Source organism: Urocitellus parryii, chromosome 4 (assembly GCF_045843805.1).
Source record: "Urocitellus parryii isolate mUroPar1 chromosome 4, mUroPar1.hap1, whole genome shotgun sequence".
Lineage (NCBI taxonomy): Eukaryota > Metazoa > Chordata > Mammalia > Rodentia > Sciuridae > Urocitellus > Urocitellus parryii.
The window spans coordinates 12,396,332-12,415,731 of NC_135534.1; the positions used below are offsets into that span (position 1 = coordinate 12,396,332).

The following is a 19,400-nucleotide window of genomic DNA, read 5'->3' on the forward strand; positions in this document are numbered from 1 at the left end:
GGTGTTTGAAAGACTAGGAGTTTGAAAGACTAAGAGCTCTGGCCCAGTGCAGCACGGCTCTTAAAACAAGCACTAGCGAATCGCTTTGGCTTTACGTTCCCTCTGCATTATGGGAAATGTAGTTTCCACTCTCCTTCCCGCCTCCTTCGTGCCCTGGGAGCGCTTTCCGAAAGTAGCCGAGTCAGTTCGGAAATAACCGGGCGTTCGGAGGCGGGCTTTTTCCTGTCCGGTTGCATTCTGGGAAAGGGCAGTTTCCGTTAGGTGCAGAGGGCTGAGGCGCGCCACCGGCCACATTCCCACGTGAAGCTCTACGCGCTCCTCGCTTCGTGGGGTAGCTCCCTGCTTGCTGCAGAGCGTCCCGGAAGCAGCGGGGAACCGGAAGTGGCCCGCGGAAGCTGAGGAACTAGTCCCAGAACCCAGTGTGAGGCGACTGGGAGCGCTGCGGCGGCGCCATGTCCCTGATCTGCTCTAGTGAGTATTGGCGGTGGCGGGGTCGTGTGTCGCCGAAGGCCGGAGAGCTGGTGAGAACAGGCCGCTGCGGCGCAGCTGTCGCGGCCGAGGCGGGAATGGGAGCCTGGAGGCCGAGCGCCGCCCGTCAGCAGGGTGGTCCTCCACTCACTGCGGACTGCATTTGCGCAGTGCTGCGCAGTTCACGTAGCTCCTCGGGTTTGTAGTCGCAGGGACTATTTGAGGCCAACGCCTCGTTTTACAGAGTCTGGACAGAAGGAGTTGTCGCAGGGGAAACAGATCTCGGTATAGGAAACCCGAGGACTTGTCTAGAATCCGGCTACGGTTGGCTTTGTGATCTGGATCAAGGCCCTGGACCTCAGTTTCCCCATCTGCAAAATTGAAGGCATTGCACTGGGTGTTGTCCGAGGTCACGCTCGGGTATTCGGGCTTCTGCAGTTTGCACAGATCGCCACAGCGAGCTAGAGACAGAGACAGGGCTCAGAGCCAGGTGTCTGGCTCCCAGCCTCATGCAGTATGACTAATAAAAACAGCGCACGTTTCTAAAACGCGTATTGGTTTACAACACACTTCCAAGTCTGTGGTCTCATTTTCTCTTCACAAGAATTCCCAAAGGGAGAAATAACGACCCAGGTTTTTACAAAGGAGGACAGGAAGAGGGAATTTTATCTAAGGATGCATAGCTAGTAAGTGGCGGAGCTGAGTGTTGGAGTAGGTTCTTTGACCGTGAATCCAAGCCTTTTTCACGCTGTTTGCTATTTTTCTCTCTGGTGTTTTATTGTGGCATGCGGCTGTTTTCCCTTGCTAGCTACCCATCCCTTTCTCTGTTCTCAGAATATCTCCATTAATCCAAAGAGGGGAAGGGAAACGATAAACAGAAAAGGGAATCTCATGTGTTGAAAAATGTACAGTTTGCAAAGTATTTTCACATGCATTGTTTTATTTCAGTCTTGAGGAATCTCATGGAATCTCATTTTTATATTCCCCAGCACCATCTTTTGTAAATAAGGGAACATTACCCTGGAGGGTTCATAGATTGACTCTATGAGATAATTGGACAGTAGGCAGATTAACAGGATTAAAAAAACATTTTTAATTACATACTTATTTACATATGCACAGGAGTCCCACAAAATATGAGACTCCAAGAAGTGAAGCTTATATAGCACCCTGAGCTACAAGAAAAGAAGAGGAGCTTGGGGCTTTGGGAAGGAGAACTATATGAATAAAGATTATCTTGCTGTGTAGGTAAAAATACTCAAGTAATAAAAGCTCTCTAAAGAATAGGTGACTGAGCATGGAGAAGGCCTTCGTTCACCTCTACTCATGTGATCCAGTCTTCCCTGGTTAAGGGAAGTTCAGAGAAAGACCCTCCCAGCATTTGCTAGGGAAAGGAAAAGGCTGGAAACTGGAGAGCCAGAGAAGGGCAGCAAAATGTTAGTTCTGAGCCTGCGTCTGAGGCCTTCCAATCTTCTTGAATCCAAAATACCAGCATACCAAAGCTCCGTACTTTGGGGTCTTGTTTTCTGAGCCCCAGCACTTGTGCACTCATTCACTCATCTGCTTAGATGTTTACTCAGTGTCTGCTGGGCATCTGCACTGTGCTGGAAGCCAGAGACCAGCTGTAATCACTATCCTTAAGGGGGTCACAAACTAATCTATGGAAAGGGCTGAAAATCATGATTGGCATATAGTAAACACCATGAAAATGCTTGCTCTTATTGTAGTTCTTATTGCATTACTTTGCGATATCCTTGATAATCTGTCAGAGTTCTAAACTGAGGTGAGTGGCAGAGATCTGAGTGACTTCATGTGTATCTTCATGTCATGTGCCTATCCATCTGTGTTGAAAAATGAGATGGGCAGAGCTTGTTGACTACTCCCTAGGTACCTGGCTCTTAGTACAATAATTATTTGTTGACTCTGTCAGGAGACTAACTGAACGGTTAGCAAATTGCTTCCTGTTGGCTGAGGGTGTGGATGCGGGGGTCTTATTGGGGCTAACAGCATGTGAGGAACCATAGCACATGATGAATCCCATAGGCCCAACATTCCTTTCACTCCAAGCTCACTGCCTGCCTCTCTCTACAGTCTCCAATGAAGTGCCAGAACACCCATGTGTGTCCCCTGTCTCTAATCATGTGTACGAGCGGCGGCTCATTGAGAAGTACATTGCAGAAAATGGTACAGATCCAATCAACAACCAGCCTCTCTCAGAGGAGCAGCTCATCGACATCAAAGGTGCCTGCTGACTCATCTTAGTGCAGGGCCATCTTAGCTTAGCTGGAGAGAGTAGGGTGGGGGAGCCAGCCTGGCGGAGGAAAAGATGGTAATTGTTCATGGCTAAAGGGAGAAGAGGTAAAGGAAGGGAAGAGTCCTTCACTTATGGTTCTTCATACCTGCTTTGCCTCTCTTGACAGTTGCTCACCCAATCCGTCCCAAGCCACCCTCAGCCACCAGCATCCCGGCCATTCTGAAAGCCTTACAAGATGAGTGGGTGAGTTTCTGGTTGAGAATCAATGCCTTCCCAACTTTGAAAGTATGCATCACTAGACTGGGACTTGGGGATTGGAAGGATGGCGGTATTTCTCCCAGGGCTTTAGGCACGCTAGGCGGGTGCTCCGTCATTGAGCTACACCCAGCCTTTCTTTCTTGAGGAGCAAGACGATAGCACAGTAATGGGCCTAGATTTTGTGAGGAGTAGAATAAAATTAAAGTATAAGCCTTATAACATCAGGGGCTTGTTTCTTTCGACACTAAGAGCACTAAGAACAGCACCTGGTATGTAGGTGCTGTGAAATATGAATGAGTGGCAAGTGAATGAGTGCAGCTTTGGGGGACTGTCTAGCTTATTGTCTCACACAAGGATGGTGATCAAAGTGGCAGCAGGTGACAACATTACATCTATGATTTGCTGGTAAATTAGAGAAGGTGGGGATGGGAAAGAGCTGGCTCCTTTTTCTATCCAGTATTTGGTGTGGGGCAGGAGCTCGTGTTTGTCTGCATGTTTAGGGTCACCGGATGTTGCTTAGGTCTCTTGTTTTGGTCTGTGTGGGATAGGAGGAGGTTCTCTTCTTGGGGTGACTGCTGCATGCTCCTGTTCCCTCCCACCCCTCACAGTGGCATTTCCCTCTCCCAGGATGCGGTCATGCTGCACAGCTTCACTCTGCGCCAGCAGCTGCAGACAACCCGCCAGGAGTTGTCCCATGCTCTGTACCAGCATGATGCTGCCTGCCGTGTCATTGCCCGTCTCACCAAGGAAGTCACTGCTGCCCGAGAAGGTGCAGCCTCTCCCTTGCCACCCCCCACTCTAGGCTGGTCCTGCTTTGTGCTATTCCGTTTCTAACTTTATCTTTTCTCCCAGCTCTGGCTACCCTGAAACCACAGGCTGGCCTCATTGTGCCCCAGACTGTGCCAAGCTCACAGCCAAGTGTTGTGGTGAGTGTCCCCTTTTCCTCACCAGCTGCCCGTTTGTCGTGGCAGCCCACTTAGCCTCCTTCTGTAGGTGTCTGGTGCTCTGTGCCTCTCTCACCTTCATCTTTCCTCTCTACAGGGTTCAGGTGAGCCCATGGATTTGGGCGAGCTGGTGGGAATGACCCCCGAGATTATCCAGAAGGTAAGTTGTGCTTTCTCTTGGTGGGAATGTTGATGGGCCCTCACTTTCACCATCTGCCTTGGGTGCAGTGTGAATGAAACCCCACACGTGTGGGAGTGGTGTGTAGTAGTGCAGAGCAGGGACTCTGAGCCCAGATCGCCTGGGCTTATTTTTGTTTTTTTTGCTGGAAATTGAACCCAGGGACACTTGACCATTGAGCTACATCCTTGGTCCTTTATAATTTTTATTTTGAGATGGGGTTTCTCTAAGTTACTGAGGCTAGTCTTGAACATGTGATCTTCTTGCCTCAGCTTCCCAGGTTGATAGACTTATAGGTGTGCACCACCACGCCTGACTTCTCTGGGCTTGTATTTTGATGCTGCCACTTGCAAGCTTTATAACCTTAGCTGACTTAGCCACTCTTTCTGTGTTTCATTTCCCTGGCTTCTCACCTAAGAATAATAGTACCTACTTCGGGACTTATGGTAGAAAAGATTTAATTTCTGATAAGTGTAAATTTTAGCTCTTGTTGTTATTGCAATTCTTTGTAGATATTAAACCACTTTGTGCCATGTTTCCTCCCCCCCCCCCCCCCCGTGAGGGAAACAGAACAAGGTTATCTTTATTTATACTTGAAGATCCTGAGATTCAGATTCAAAGACACAGCTCATAAGATGGATAGCTGGGCTCCTGATTCCAGTCCAGTGCTCTGTTGCACCCACAGTCCTTGTTTGTGGGGCTTGATAGTGTTTTTCCTAGTAGGTCAGCTTGTCAACATGCATCTTGAGTTCTCATCTTCATGGCACAGACCTGATCTGGGAGCTGTGCAGATCTGGTAACATGTCATTGTTCTGCCATTTATCACTTCTGTGACTTTGGCTAATGACATCACTTCTCTGAGACCCAGTTTCCTCATCTGTAAAATAAGGTCATTGACACCCACCTCATAAGGTTGGAGTGAAAGTGAAAGAGATCAGCTAGCCTTTCCCGTAGAACTGGCAGGTGGCACTTTCTTGGTGATGCTTGTGATTGAAATCCAGCATGTCCTTGTCCTGGCAAGGTCACTTATCTCACATTGAGCCTCTTCTCCTTTGTCTTCCCTAGCTGCAAGACAAGGCCACTGTGCTAACCACGGAGCGTAAGAAGGTGAGTCTTTTTCTGGAGCCAGGAGAGAGAGCTGGCCTGACATGAGGCCCTTGACTCCTTAGGGAAGGGGGTGCCTGAATCTTGCGCTTATAGCTGCTTTTCTTGGGCTTTTTCATTTTCTCAGAGAGGAAAAACCGTACCTGAGGAGCTGGTGAAACCAGAAGAGCTCAGCAAATACCGGCAGGTGGCTTCCCATGTGGTGAGTGGCTGAGGCCTTTCTAACTTGGAGATGGCCCCCCATTTGCTGTTTCTGGGGTGGGCCCACATGGGGACCAGTGAGTAGAAAGCTATTCAGACCACTGGCCCTGTATCTTGTTTGGCTGCTGAGTTGCCAGAGCTGCTTCTCCTGCCCAGATCTGGGTTTCCTAGTCATGCAGTTGAAGAGGTCGGCATCTAGGCAGAAGGCCAAGCTGAACAGATAAGGAATAGGAGTCACTCTTGATCCGCTGGCTGGGGAGGATGACTGGAGATGGGGATAGGCGAGCTGTGTGGCTTTGTGGCTTGCCTCCATTTGGCTATGACTGGATTTGATGTGGCTTTTTTTGTAAAGGGATTGCACAGTGCCAGCATTCCTGGGATTCTTGCCCTGGACCTCTGCCCCTCTGACACCAACAAGATCCTCACTGGTGAGTCTGGTCCTGGCCCAGCAGGCTGGAACTGGGAGCAGCAGCAGGAGAAGATACATGATCCTGGTCCTGTTCATGGCTCTGGGGACAGAAATACCTTCTTAGATCAAGGGATCTGAATAAATCTTACTCAGTTTTGGTCGTTGGGTCTTTTTCAGGTGGGGCGGATAAGAACGTTGTCGTTTTCGATAAGAGTTCAGAGCAAATCCTGGCCACCCTCAAAGGCCATACCAAGAAGGTCACCAGTGTGGTGTTTCACCCTTCCCAGGTAAGGGGTTCTCGTGACCATTCTTGGTCCCTCTTTCTTGAGCCATTTTCAGTGGTATGGGACCCCCTCACCCACACTATCTCCTTGGTGAAGTGGGGCTGAGGAGGGGCTCTGAATTAGAATGGGCATTAAGGGCCTGTGGAGTAGGAGATCGTTCTCTGCGTAGGACTAGCTGAAGCAGTGGTCTTCAAGCCATGGGCAGCAAGAAAATGCAGTTTTATAAAGCACGTTCACTGAAATATTTTACACTAGGAAAAGAAAAATTTTTTATGACATGCTCATAATACAAACTATGGAAAATAAAGCTCAAGACAGTCTTGACTCGGAGGTATCAGAGGAAGACAGATCAGTGTCCATGCTGCTTCATGTTGACTGTTAAAATTGGTGTGGGTTCAAACAGTTGAGAACCTTTGGATTAGAGGATAAAGGTCGCTCATGAGAGTGGATGAGTGGCAAATTGTTTATAAAACTAAACAATTCAAATTGAAAACACGTTTTTCTGCTTACTTGGTGTTAATATGTGTATCTTTTTTGAAAGTATGTTGTTAAAAGGTGGCACTTTTTTTTTTTAATGGTTGTAGATGGACAGAATGCCTTTATTTTATTTGTTTATTTTTATGTGGTGCTGAGGATCAAACCCAGTGCCTCACGCATTCTAGGCAAGCGCTCTGCCACTGAGCTACAGCCCCAGCCCGGCACTTGTTTTTATCTTATGGCTTCTAATGTCCTAAACTAAATCAAATTAATCTGTTAAGAGAGATCGTGTAAATCCTCCCCTTCTGCTGGAGAATTAACTTGGCCCTGCAATCCAAAAGTGAGGGCTACGCAGGAACATGGCCTTGCAATCCTTTCCAGATCCAGTAGCCATTAGTCACTCAGGGCAAAAGGGCAAATCAAACAAGTTCCTTTCCTCAGTGGCTCTAGCCACACTGTGATCCAGAAAGTGGAGTGGGAATCGCTCTCTGTTGCAGTTAACCTTCTTACCACTAGGTGGTGAGGCCTCCCAAAGGGCTGATGTTTGGCCTTTTACATAGTGTTAACGGTTGGTCCCCTGGAGCATCATTGTTGGGTGGATGGTTTTAGGCAGGGCAGGGCCAAGAGGAGAAGCAACTGTTGGTAGCTGTGCCAGTCTTGTCCATGGCCAAGATTGTTATGAGATATCTCTCTCTCTCTCTCTGACATTCTGCCTCTTGGCTTTCGTTTCAGGACCTGGTATTTTCTGCTTCCCCAGATGCCACCATCAGGATTTGGTCTGTCCCAAACACCTCTTGTGTGCAGGTTGTCCGGGCCCATGAAAGCGCTGTGACAGGCCTCAGCCTCCACGCCACTGGTGACTATCTCCTGAGCTCCTCTGATGACCAGGTGCGGTCTCAGCCAGTGCCCTGAAGAGGCCTGCTGGTCCCTGAGCTTGAATGTCCTGGGCGGAGAGGGCATCTTGCTAACTGCGGCCAGTTACCCAGAGCCCCAAGAATACTTCCTCAGCTGGGAGGAGCTAGCTTTGCCAGCACTTGCTGCACCAGGGTCTCTCCTCCTGAAGGACCACCAAACCCTGGGGAACCCATCTCTCATTGGCTTCTCTGTCTCTTTTCAGTACTGGGCCTTCTCTGACATCCAGACAGGGCGTGTGCTCACCAAGGTGACAGATGAGACCTCTGGCTGCTGTAAGTTGCCTCAGAGGCAGCAGGCTTTCTTATTTGCTGTTTAACATTGATTCTTAGGGTTTATTTAGTCACTCGCTCATTTGTTCTTTTAAAGACAACACTTCCCACTAACATCTGCCTAATGCCAGGCTTTACTATGCTGGGCACTTTAGAAATGTGGAGAACAGGCTCCTGACTTGCTGCTCTTAGTCTCCCCCCATGTGCTCTGACCATGTGTCCATCTCCCCTTCTTCATAGCTCTCACCTGTGCGCAGTTCCACCCTGATGGGCTCATTTTTGGAACAGGAACCATGGACTCTCAGATCAAGATCTGGGACTTGAAGGTAGGACATGGCAGGCCTCCATCTGGGGTATGGGTTTGGGGAGCTGAATGGGTGCATATGGCATCGGCCCTGGGAATGTCCTAGGGGTGGGAAAATAACTGGCTTTGGGCTAAGGTGTGATGCCTATGGTATGGAAACCCTGGGCTGGACCCTCTGCACCTGCTATACCTGCTGGCTGTCCTTCCCTAAAGGACAGAGGAGGATGTTTGAGAGGTAAGAGTTCAGTGGCCTCATTTTCTTCCTCTTGTATCCAGTGGGTGACGTATTTTAATATACCCCCAACTGTAGGAACGCACCAATGTGGCCAACTTCCCTGGCCACTCGGGCCCCATCACCAGCATCGCCTTCTCTGAGAACGGGTACTATCTGGCTACAGCAGCTGATGACTCCTCTGTCAAGTTGTGGGACTTGCGCAAGCTAAAGAACTTCAAGACGTTGCAGCTTGACAACAACTTTGAGGTGCGCCCCCTCCACAGTGCTCTTGGTTGCTTCTCATCCTCATTTATCGATTAATTATCAAACTAAGCTGCTTCTGTTTGTCCCTGGTTGCTCTATAGTTTATGTTCCCTTTACATAATCATTTTTTCTGGTTCTGGCAGGTGAAGTCTCTGATCTTTGACCAGAGCGGCACCTACCTGGCCCTCGGGGGCACAGATGTCCAGATCTTCATCTGTAAACAATGGACAGAAATTCTTCACTTTACAGGTACAGGCTGGCCCTGGGGTTCTGAGACCTTTGGGTGCCCAGGCCCAGAGGGAAGTTGGAAGCCTCCCTGGGGTGGGATCCTCTGGGTTTGTCATGAATGTGCCCAGGCAGCTTTTGAATCACTCCCTGAGGCAGGAGAGCATTGTTATCAGGGAAAGGACTTGACTGTAAGCATTAAAACTCACTCTCCCACTCCCCAGCTGCATGACTTTGGGCAAGTTACTTCCTAGAGCTATGGAAAAATTGGAATGATAATCATACACTCAAGTGGAATTGTTGAGGTTTACATGAGAATATACATAGACACAGGTTAGAACAGCGACTGGGACATGGTGAGGATTTGCTGCTGTTGTTCACTGTTGTGCCTTAGTCCATGTAGGATTTGAACAGTGAGTAAGAGAGATCTGGTCTTTGCAATAATGGAATGAGCAGTCAGTTAGGAAGGCAGGTTAGAGTGATTCCACAAGTCCTCATTAGTGGCAAGTACAGAGCCAGTGCACACTGGAGTTCCGACCTCCTCCTGGTCAGATGGCCCTGGCCTGAGACTTTCCTTCAGAGCTTAACTTAGTCATTTTTAAGAATGGGGATATTGGCATTGCTTTACAGAGTGTGCCAGCTGGTGACATGGAGGTGGCATGCATGGTAACAGGGTGCCCAGTGCTCACTTAAGTGCCGATTGAATGGTAGCTGCCATTATCTTTTTGGTGAAATTCTTGTCCTCATTAGCAGATAGTGGTCAAGAATTCAAGATACTGGCCCACACCTCACCTTCTCCTGAGCTGCTCAGTGTCTGTGCAAAGGGCTTTGAGGCCTGACGACCTGGGCCCCGTGTTTCCATTTGGAGCTCTTAGGAAGAAAGCAGGCTGGAAGCATAGAGCAGGTGTTTTAATGGAGAGTGGGTGGACGCTAAGTCTAGGGACAAGTCACTCATTACCATGAAGGTGAATTCTTGCTGGGTTTTAGGATGGATGGCCATGAGTTACCCCAGTTAGAATCAGACACACACCGGCAAACTGAACACAGTGAGTTGCCTAGAAAGCTTAGGTGAGAAGGCGGCTGGCCTTCCTTTATTCATTCATCCCAACTGAGGACGGAGTAAGTGGTGAGTAGATGAGAGCTGCCTGCCCCCGTGTCTCGTCAGCTGCCAAGAGCAGACCAGTAGTACCAGCCGGGTGATAAGGACCTGATGAAGTTATGTTGGAAGAATGTCACTAGGGGCTAGTGTTGAGGCCTGAAGAAGGAAAAGCCTTTTCATAGCTGCCTTGTGTCTCTCTCCTCAGAACACAGTGGCCTGACCACAGGGGTGGCCTTTGGGCACCACGCCAAGTTCATCGCTTCGACTGGCATGGATAGGAGCCTCAAGTTCTACAGCCTGTAGGCCCCACGCCTTCTCTGAGAAGCTGGGCCTCATATCAGTAGTGGGGTAGAATTTGGGGTGGGAGGGTGGGGGGAGGGGGCATCTGTGGGTGGGACATTCACATCATTTCACTCTGGTCTGGGTGGTGGCCTGAGAGCCATGGCAGCATGGACCACCCTCATCCATGTGCCTCTAAGCCCCACAGGAATGGACATAGGAGGAAGAGCTGTCACCCTGTAAAGGCTCAGGGTTGCAGCCCGGGGCCTCTCCCCTTGAGGTGGTGGCTGTTCTCCCCACTGTCTCAGTTCCTGTGAGACAGGGAGAGGCCGAGCCAAGGGCACTGTGAAGGGGATGGGCTTGAGGGAGCGCACAGGTTTTTGTAAGCAGTGATCTAGTTTCATTAAAAAAAGAAAACAATAAACATAGCCACCTCCTTGTGTCTGTCTGTAACAGAAGCACCCTCAGCTGGGAAGGTCGAGGGGCGGGGGGAGCACACGGCCCTGACTACCAAGAAGCCCGTCGTTCTTTCTTCTCTGCACTCTTCACTGCATAGTAGAAATAAAAAACTCTACAGCCGTTTTTCAGGCCTTGGCCTTGAGTCTCTTGTCTGCACGTGCCTGGGCTTGGCTTCCGCAGTCTAGAAGGGAGGGGTACCCAGGGAAGGCTAGCCTTAGGCTGCTGGTGAGGGGCTGAGCATCTCAGGAAGGATTTGTTTAGTTGCAGGTGATAGAAAACCTGTCCCCATTGGCTTGAGTGGGGAGAGGTTTTACTGACTGGCAGTTGGAAAGTTGTAAAGCTGCTTCTGGAAGAGATAGCAGTGAGCAGTAAGAATCAGAAGAGAAGCATGAATGGAGGGGATTAATGTAGGGTCCAGTGGCTGCTTCAGATCCAGAGGCCACAGGGGAGGAAGCCGGAAGGGGAGTTGTAGGTGAGGGAAGGAAGGGCCTGAGGCTGGAAAGACTCAGGAACAGGAAGGAGGCCACTGTTGGAGTGTGGTGACTGAAAGGAGTGGCCACCTGGTCCCTGGAGAGGGCCATCCTGATGGAGTGTTTGGGCTGGAAACTTGCTTAGAGTCGGGGAGAGAATGTGAGGGAGCCAGTGATGATGGACAAAAGGATTGTGCTGGAGGGGGAGCCAAGTAATGGGGTGTTCCCTGGAGGTTGTCCAAATTGTCGTTTCACTAGTCCTGCATCCATGTCTGCCTGGAGGGGCCAGAACGCTTAGTATATACTGAAAGCTCTGGAGAATCTTGGGAGTAAAGAAACTAATTTTTTAACCAAATTTTTTTAAAGTATTTGGCCAACTAAGCCTTTCGACTGTTTGGTCTGACTGCCTTCTCCAGTCATGACCCTAACATTCAGGCTCTGAGAGCCCAGAGGTATTGGAGCAGGTAGGAGACAGGGAAGGGGCCAGGGCTTGGCCTGGGGACACCTGGAGCTAAGCTGGACCCCAAAATTAGCACAGCACTAAAGCCATTGGATGATTTCTGGTGTTAGGTATTAATGTGCATTCTTAGGGTCTGCTTTAGTTTCCAGGAAAAGTAAGGAGGCTCTGGAGGACAGAGGTTCTTGGTAATCCCTAGGTTGGGGACACTGTGTTCACCCTAAGATTCTGAAGCCTGTGGTATGTCCATGCATAGAGAGAGGAAGCCTAGAATACATCTCTAAGGGACTGTAATGCCATCCCCCATCACAGCTGTCCTAGAAGAGTGGGGGTGTGTTGCCATTCTCCTGGCCTCTTGAGAACTTGATGTTTGTGACACAAGATACTGATGTATCTATCACCCGCCCTACAGCCGTCTGTCCACTCAAACAAGCTGCTCTCTGGACACTGCATGCACATTTTTTTTTGTAGTCTTGGGGGTGGAACCTAGGGCCTTGTGCATGCTAAGCAAGCGCTCTACCACTGAGCTAGGCCCCTGCCCCACACTGAATTTTTTTTTGTACTTGTGCTAATCAGTTATTTTGACACATACATCACTGGAGTCTAACTTCTCATTGTGGTTGTACCTGAGGTAGAGTCACACAGGCTGTGTCATCATATATGCCCCTGGGTAATGTCCAATTCATTCTCCACATTTAACCCTTAAACAACTGGCTGGGCTGTTCAGCCACCCTCAGCGGTTTCTTATTCCCAGCACACCACAGAGGGCTTTGTGCTTCTTCCTTTGCAGTACAGGGTAGAAGGCAGCAAACTGTGGAACCAGACTCCCTGGTTTAAATACAGCTCTGGCACTTAGTAGGCTGTAGATTAACCTTGGGCAGACAGGCTAGTTTGGGTTTCTTCATAAGGTGGGGCCATCATATGGACTGACTGAATGTAAGTGCTCGGAACATGCGGCACATAATAAATACTATGTTTTTATATTACTGCTGCTGCTACTGTATACTTTCTTCTCCCTGGAGTCTTCTCTCCCAAAGATGGGCTGTCCTCCAGGAAGCCTCTAGTGCCTGTTCCCACCCTGCCAGGTGAGTGACCTCTCTCTGAGGTCTGGCTCAGTCTCCAGCTGACTAAACATGTTACCATGAAGGTGTTTATGCAAGTCTCTAAACTTGATTTGATCTTAAGGATGGGACCCTGTATTTGTTGGTGTCTTTCAACGTCATGTCCCACAGCTGTTAACTGGCAGATTGAGACAGTCATCCCTGGCGGCTCAGTCTAAAGCCCAGCCTGTCTCCCTCCCTCTTTGACACATAAAAGCAGGGGGTTGGCAGACTAGTAGCAGTTTCAATTAAATGGAATGGAGAGCTGTCACCCCCTGCCACACATCTCACTTGGCTCAGCTGCCTTGGAGGTGGTTCTCTGTTGTGGGTTGGTGGGTCCTAAAAGGCTCGCCTTTTCTGAGCCCATATTGTCCAGTGAGCCGTAACAAGCTCTCTGTTCTGTATCCAAGAGCATTCAGAATTCTAGGCATTAAAGGAAGCATTAGGTGGCATAGTCAGTACTTCCTGTGTCCTAGGGGCACGTAAGTAGTCTTTGTATGCTCAAACCCCATGTCTCTCTGCTGTTGAAAGCAAGGGGCATCTGCATTGCTGTGCTTGAACTTGGAGCACTAACCAAGGAGGTCACCTGGGGGCGGTGTAGTTTCATCAGTCTCTGTGATTACCTGGAACCAGGACTCAGCTCCTCTGTCCCCCAGGACAACCCTGCCAGCAGATGGTGTCAGCTCTGTTCTGTAGATGAGAGAACACACTCAGAAGTGCCCTGGCCTAGGCAATCTTGTAAATAGTGGAGCTGGGATTTTAAGCCATCTGGCTTCCGGGACACAGTTTTTAATCCCTCCACAACCTTCTGAGAGAGCTGTGCAATGGTTAAGTGCGGGCTCTGGAATTGGAAGCCCAGGTTTGAACCCAGCTCTGCAGTGCTCAGTGATGTGTGTCTTTATGTCTCAGTTTCCATTCCTGAAAAATGAGCTCAGCTGCCCACTTGGTAGGCTGTTGAGGATTAAGTGAACTAGCACTCAGAGGCACTCGACAGTATTTATGCATCTCTCTACGCTGACCCTTGATGGCCCTCCGTGATTGACATCTGTAGTATAAAGGTTTGGCTTGACTGCCTTCTCCATTCATAACCCTAATATCCAGGCTCTGAGGACACAAGGTGGCTGGAACATATCCCAGACTAGGAAGCTGGTGTACACAGAACACAACCATGACACTCGAGTTCTCATAGGGGTGCCAACATAGGACAGGCGTACAACTGGTTTGAAAACCACGTAAATCTGGAGGGGAGCTGACAGCAGCACTTTGGAAAATCAGAAGTTCACTAGATGGACACAGGACAAAGGAACAGAATGGGGGTGACTGTTGGAAGCCAAGGAGCTGGCAGCCCGTGGCCTGTGGTGCAGAGAGAGGAGGCTTGAGATAGCAGGCTCACCAAGTCCAAGGTCCTACCTGCTGACTTTCAAAATTTGGAACAAATCCTTAACCCACATGTTGAGAGACTTACTGTGAAGCATTCACAATATCTAAGACATACCTGTACAGTTTAAAGAATAGTGAAGAACCTTGTATCCTCCAGCCAGACGAAAAATTAGCATCAGGATCCTGAGGGCGTTTCCTCAATGCATCTTTCCCTCCGTCCCCTACATAGAGGAGAAAACCAGAATTCTGAAATTGGTGTTACTAATTGCTTCATTGGGTTATTTTGTTGAGTTTTGAACTTTTTATAAATAAAATTATTCAACCTGCTTTCTTTTACTTCACTTTCTCAGTGTTTTTTTTTTTTTCCCCCGGTGGTGCTGGGGATCAGACACCTCACACCTGCTGGGCAAGTGCTCTACCACTGAGCCACACCCCAGCCCCCAGTGTTATTCTTGGTACTGTGATTACACATGTGCTCATTCACTGTTGCACAAACAAAGGCAGTGGCCTCAGAGGACACCAGGCTACTGGGACGTGCACACTGGCGATAGGAGCAGGTCCTGCGTGGCCCATTCATTCCAGGCCAGTGCCCTGGGAGGAGGGCCAGTGCGCTGTGGTGCTTTTAGGCTGCATGACCAGGAATCACAGCTCCTCCCCCTAGTGTGACCAGGGATCTAGGGTCCAAGTTTTGCTGCTGCAGTAATTTGGTGTGCCCGCCACAGCTGGATTACAGTGCATTTGGTCATGGTGGAGAAGCAGCAACCCTTCCTCTGATGGGGTCTAAGCCTGGTGGGCTGGGGTCTAAGCCTTACAAGAGGTCAGTCCCTGAGCCAGTTGGCGATGGCCGGACTCTTTGGAACCCTTGTAAGAGGCCAACTCTTTCTGGAGGGCAGACTACAAGGGATAAATCTTGGCAAGATAAGGTAAGGTTAACCCTTACCTCATTCATTATTATAAAAATAAAATCATAGGAATACACTACAATGCGTTTATATGTTGTTGATCATAGACACGAGTGTTTCTAGTTTAATTTTGTCTTTTTTGCTAAATGATAGTCTATTTTTCAGCATAGGTCTGGGTTACATTCTGACTAATGCTGATCAGTGTGTAGTGCTCCTGTCCTCGGACCCTCCCTGACACTTAGCATTTTCTGACTTTTTACTTTTTTGCCAGTCTGGGAGCTGTATAGCAGATTCTTGAAGTTTAATTTTTTGGGGGGTGGGGTGGGGTGGGGAACTGGGGATATAACTCAGGAGCACTCAACCTCTGAGCCACATCCCCAGCCCTATTTCGTATTTTGTTTAGAGACAGGGTCTCATGAGTTGCTTAGTGTTTTGCTGTTGATGAGGCTGGCTTTGAACTCTTGATCCTCCTGCCTCAGCCTCCCGGGCTGCTGGGATTATAGGTGTGGGCCATCGCATCCGGCTTGAAGTTTAATTTTAACATCCATGGTTCCAGTGAGTTTGAGCTTTTTTTTTTTTTTTTTTTTTGCAGTGCTGGGGATGATCCAGGGCCCCTCTACCCACTGAGCTAAGCCCCTAGCCCAAGGTCAAACATCTTTTCATCTACTTCTGGGCCAATTGAATTTATATTCTGTGATAGGCCTATTGGGACCCTTTGCCTATTTCTGTTTTTTTCCTTACTGATTTGTAGCATTTAAAAACAATACCTGTTTTGGATGGCAGCCCATTGTCAATAACGTGTTGCAACTGTCTTCTGGCTCATTTAGCACTTGTCATTTAGCACTCTACGATTTCTGAGGTGTTCATTTGATTCATAGTTTTATCCGAAAGAAATTTTTGAGTCTGGCTGAAATGACATCCTTTCAGATGGGATTTGCATTGGCTTCTGCCTGAAGCTAGGGATTACTTTAATGATCACCCTGGAATTGCTTTAAATTAGTCGTTGAGGTCTTTTTTTCCAGAGTGAACCTCTGAGGGTTCTCCTACCTCCTTTCCCCTTCAGTGGTGAATTGGACTGTACACGCAGGGAAGGGGAATTGTACTTCTAATTTGCCTGGTGTTTTTAAATTCATCAGCACCAAGATAGGCGAGATTCCTCGCTGCCCTCCTATTCGCTCTTACACTGAGGACTGAGCCCTCTGGATCCCAGCTTCCCCAGGAGCCTGCATCTGGACTCCCCAGCCTTTGGCAGGCTCCAGGCCTAATTTGCAGGCTCCTCCACTCAAGGAGCCAGAAGGTTAAGGTCTCTAGGATTCTGTAGAAATTCCCAAAATAGAAACTGGTTTTTCTTCCCAGGGTTCTTGCTTTTATTTCTGTCCTGTCTGCATGCTTTTTTTTTTTTTTCTATTTTCTCATGTTAGTTCACAATGGTTTAAACGCGTTTTAAAATGTTTACAACCTGGCATTTTAGTGTTTGCTTCAGAACATCGATCTAGCCCTGCTGCTGGAACAGAAGTGGGGCCTGGCCATGGAGCTGTGCTGCCAGGAGTTAATTCTGGGGGGTCGTGGGGGGTACTAGGGATTGAACTCGGGGGCACTCGACCACTGAGCCACATCCCCAGCCCCATTTTGTATATTTTATTTAGAGACAGGGTCTCACTGAGTTGCTTTAGTGCCTCCCTGTTGCCGAGGCTGGCTTTGAACTCATGATCCTCTTGCCTCAGCCTCCTGAGCCACTAGGACTACAGCGTGCGCCACCCACACCCCGCTTCAAGGAGTTCATTTTTATTGAAGTTGAGCAACAGATTGTGAAGCATTCTCTCCTCTTTATTTAAGACAAAGCACCTTTGGTGACATCAGTTTGATCCTAATGCAGAGTGTACATATGTGGGAGTCAGAGGTAGGGGAGGAGAAATAGGGGTCTACTCTAGTCTCTTAGCTGTGGCCCAAAAGTCAGGAAGAAGGAAAAAAAACGACAAAAGAAAATGAGCTTCCATGAGCAGCTCTGCTCCCTGCCACAAGTCAGCAAAAGCAGTTTGCTGTCCTCCCCGTCAGGTCTGACAGCTTGTCCCAAGGCCCAGATGCATGCTCCCTCCAGAGATGGTAACAGGGAAGTGAACAGTTTTAAGTTGGGAGATTCAGATTTTATTTTTTCTTCCCAGTACTAGGGATCGAACCCAGGGGTGCTCTACTACTGAGCTACCTCCCTAGCACTTTTCATTTTCTACTGAAACAGGGTCTGGCTGTTGTGTGGTTTTTCGCCCAGGCTGGTCTCTAATTTGCCATCCTCTTGCCCCAACTTCCCAGGTTGCTGGGCTTACAGGCGCACCACCACACCCCGCCTGGATTTTGATATCTAGGAAAGTCAGCTTAGATTGCCTCCCTTCAGCAAGAGCACAGGGAACCTGGTGCCACATAGATTTCCTGTCTTTCTGTAAATCCTGGTACAGAGGTGTTGACAAAACCTATTCATAATTTAGCTATCAATTACAAAGTTACCTGCCAAAAAATTTTGTACCTCCACACACTTGAAAGTAGAAAGCAACTGCACTGTCACAGGAGAATCACAACAAAGCAAATGAATACTTTTATGATTCTTTAGGTTGGGGGAAGGTCTTTGCTATATTCAAAGATACAAACAGGAGGGGAAAAAATTCACTGTTAGATAATCTTCTCAGTAAGATGAAAGGAAGAACCCCACAAAGAAAAGCCTGTGGGGCTGGGGAGGTGGCTCAGTGGTAGAGCACACGCCTGGTGTATCCAAGGCCCTGGTTCAGTTCCTAGAACTGGGAAAAACAAGAGCAATGGCCAATCAGTGGAAACTTTAAGAATAAGATGTTACCGCCTTGATTTGTGAATGCTCTTTACAGGCAAGGAAGGAAAGACAGACATGATAAAAGAGCAATTTGCAAGGTACAGTGGCTTAACTTCTTTATCAGAGCTCCATTTTAAGATAGCAATGCTATTTGCTTTCTGCTGCTCAGATAGGCAAAGATTTAGAGTGATACTGGTCTGTGGGGGAGCAGCCACCCACACAACCCCAGAGCCCTGCAGTCTTACGGGTGTGCATTTTTTTTAATGGTTTTTTGTTTTTTTTTTTAGATGTTGATGGACTTTTATTTTTATTCATTTTATTTATATGCAGTGCTGAAAATTGAACCCAGTGCCTCACACATGCTGGGCAAGTGCTCTGCTACTGAGCCACAACCCTAGACCCAACAGTTCCATCAGTGAATTTCTTCTGAGAAAAAAAGTATACAAAGATTGTGAGTTTATATCATTGCATTACCACTTGTTACCCAACTGTAGGTTTGGTTTCTTTCAAAAGGAGATCAGATATGTCATAGTTAAACCATCATTTAGGGGAAACATCTATTAAAAATGATAGGAAGCCAGGTGCTGTGGCATATGCTTGTAATCCCAGTGGCTTAGGGAGGTGGGTGGCTGAGGCAGGAGGATCTCATGTTCAAAGCCAGCCTTAGCAACTTAGCAAGGTCCTAAGCAATTCAGTGAGACCCTGTCTTTATTTTTAGTGTGGTGCTGAGGATCGAACCCAGTACCACTGAGCTACAATCCCAGCCCAAGAGACCCTGTCTGTAAATAAAATATAAAAAAAGGCTGGGGATGTGGTTCAGTGGTTAAGTGCCTATGGGTTCAATCCCCAGTAGCCCCCCCCCCCGACTAAAAAACTATAATTGGAAATGATGCAAGATATTTACTCTTCTGTTTTAAAAAAGTTAAGTCAGTTTGACTCCAGTTGGCACTGTGGAACAATGCTTTGTTTAAACAGAACCTCAGTGCCATTCCTCAATGCAGCTTCCTGTGTTGACTGAAATTCTGTAGAGACCTGTCGGATGAGGGGGAGGGAGAAGGAGCAGATGCTGGTGGCCCAGAACCCTGGCAGCCAGGCTCCTCCAGGCAACCAAGCCCAGAACCCTCGCTACTTCCACACTGACCCTGTAGAGTACGTCCTGGGCCCTCCTATACAAGAGGGAAGCTGGCAGGGCAGGACTGGCTGGCGCTATTCCCCAGCTGGGAAGACAAGTCCAGAGAATGAAGTTACCTAATTTCCGAGGCATGTGCCTGGCTTTCTGGTCCTCAGTGTGTCCCTGTTCTGCTGACACTGCCAGAAAAGCCCGAAGGCAGCAGTTTCCCAGCGCCGCCTCTTCTTGGCAAGCGAACCTGTTCTCCTATAGGGGGCGTGGGGTGGGGGCTAGGTGAGCCTTAGTTTGGGGTCAGGAAGAAGTTCTAGTTAGTAGCTAATAGCACTCAGTACCTGTTGGCTGTTACACACTGTTCCGAGCATTCTTAACTCATTTCATCCAATATTCCTGCGGGGATAGGTACGGTCTTCATTGTACAGGAGAAGGTGGACTCAGAAGTTCCGTAATGCACTTCATATCACACAGCTGGTAGGAAGCAGAGCTGTTACTCGGGTGGCCTGGCTTGGAATCCATTTGCCTGACCATGACCCTGAAGATGAAAA

General features: G+C 48.5%; 2 protein-coding genes across 2 annotated transcripts in view; both read left to right on the top strand.

Annotated features, from left to right (window-relative positions):
• Nucleotides 1-243: 243 nt before the first annotated feature.
• Prpf19 (pre-mRNA processing factor 19) lies at nt 244-10,221 on the top strand. Its single transcript, XM_026407548.2, has 16 exons — nt 244-471; nt 2,560-2,709; nt 2,889-2,965; nt 3,608-3,749; nt 3,833-3,906; nt 4,022-4,084; nt 5,168-5,209; nt 5,334-5,408; nt 5,760-5,835; nt 5,994-6,103; nt 7,310-7,465; nt 7,695-7,764; nt 8,002-8,087; nt 8,376-8,546; nt 8,687-8,792; nt 10,073-10,221. Exons 1-16 carry the CDS (start codon nt 453-455, stop codon nt 10,168-10,170), a joined length of 1,515 nt encoding a protein of 504 aa, XP_026263333.1. The 5' UTR covers nt 244-452; the 3' UTR covers nt 10,171-10,221.
• A 4,553-nt stretch (nt 10,222-14,774) lies between these two features.
• Nucleotides 14,775-19,400, top strand: part of Ptgdr2 (prostaglandin D2 receptor 2) — a 28,074-nt gene continuing 23,448 nt past the window's right edge. Inside the window, exon 1 of the mRNA XM_026407603.2 lies at nt 14,775-14,935. Coding sequence (XP_026263388.2) covers nt 14,786-14,935 — 150 coding nt within the window. The 5' untranslated portion in view covers nt 14,775-14,785. The remainder of the gene's footprint in view (nt 14,936-19,400) is intronic.

What these genes read in the sequence shown, in the direction of transcription:
- Prpf19 (XM_026407548.2), top strand. An exon ending in AGTCACTGCTGCCCGAGAAG is followed by an intron (nt 3,750 to 3,832) that starts GTGCAGCCTCTC and finishes CTTTTCTCCCAG; the next exon opens with CTCTGGCTACCCTGAAACCA. An exon ending in CCCCCGAGATTATCCAGAAG is followed by an intron (nt 4,085 to 5,167) that starts GTAAGTTGTGCT and finishes TGTCTTCCCTAG; the next exon opens with CTGCAAGACAAGGCCACTGT.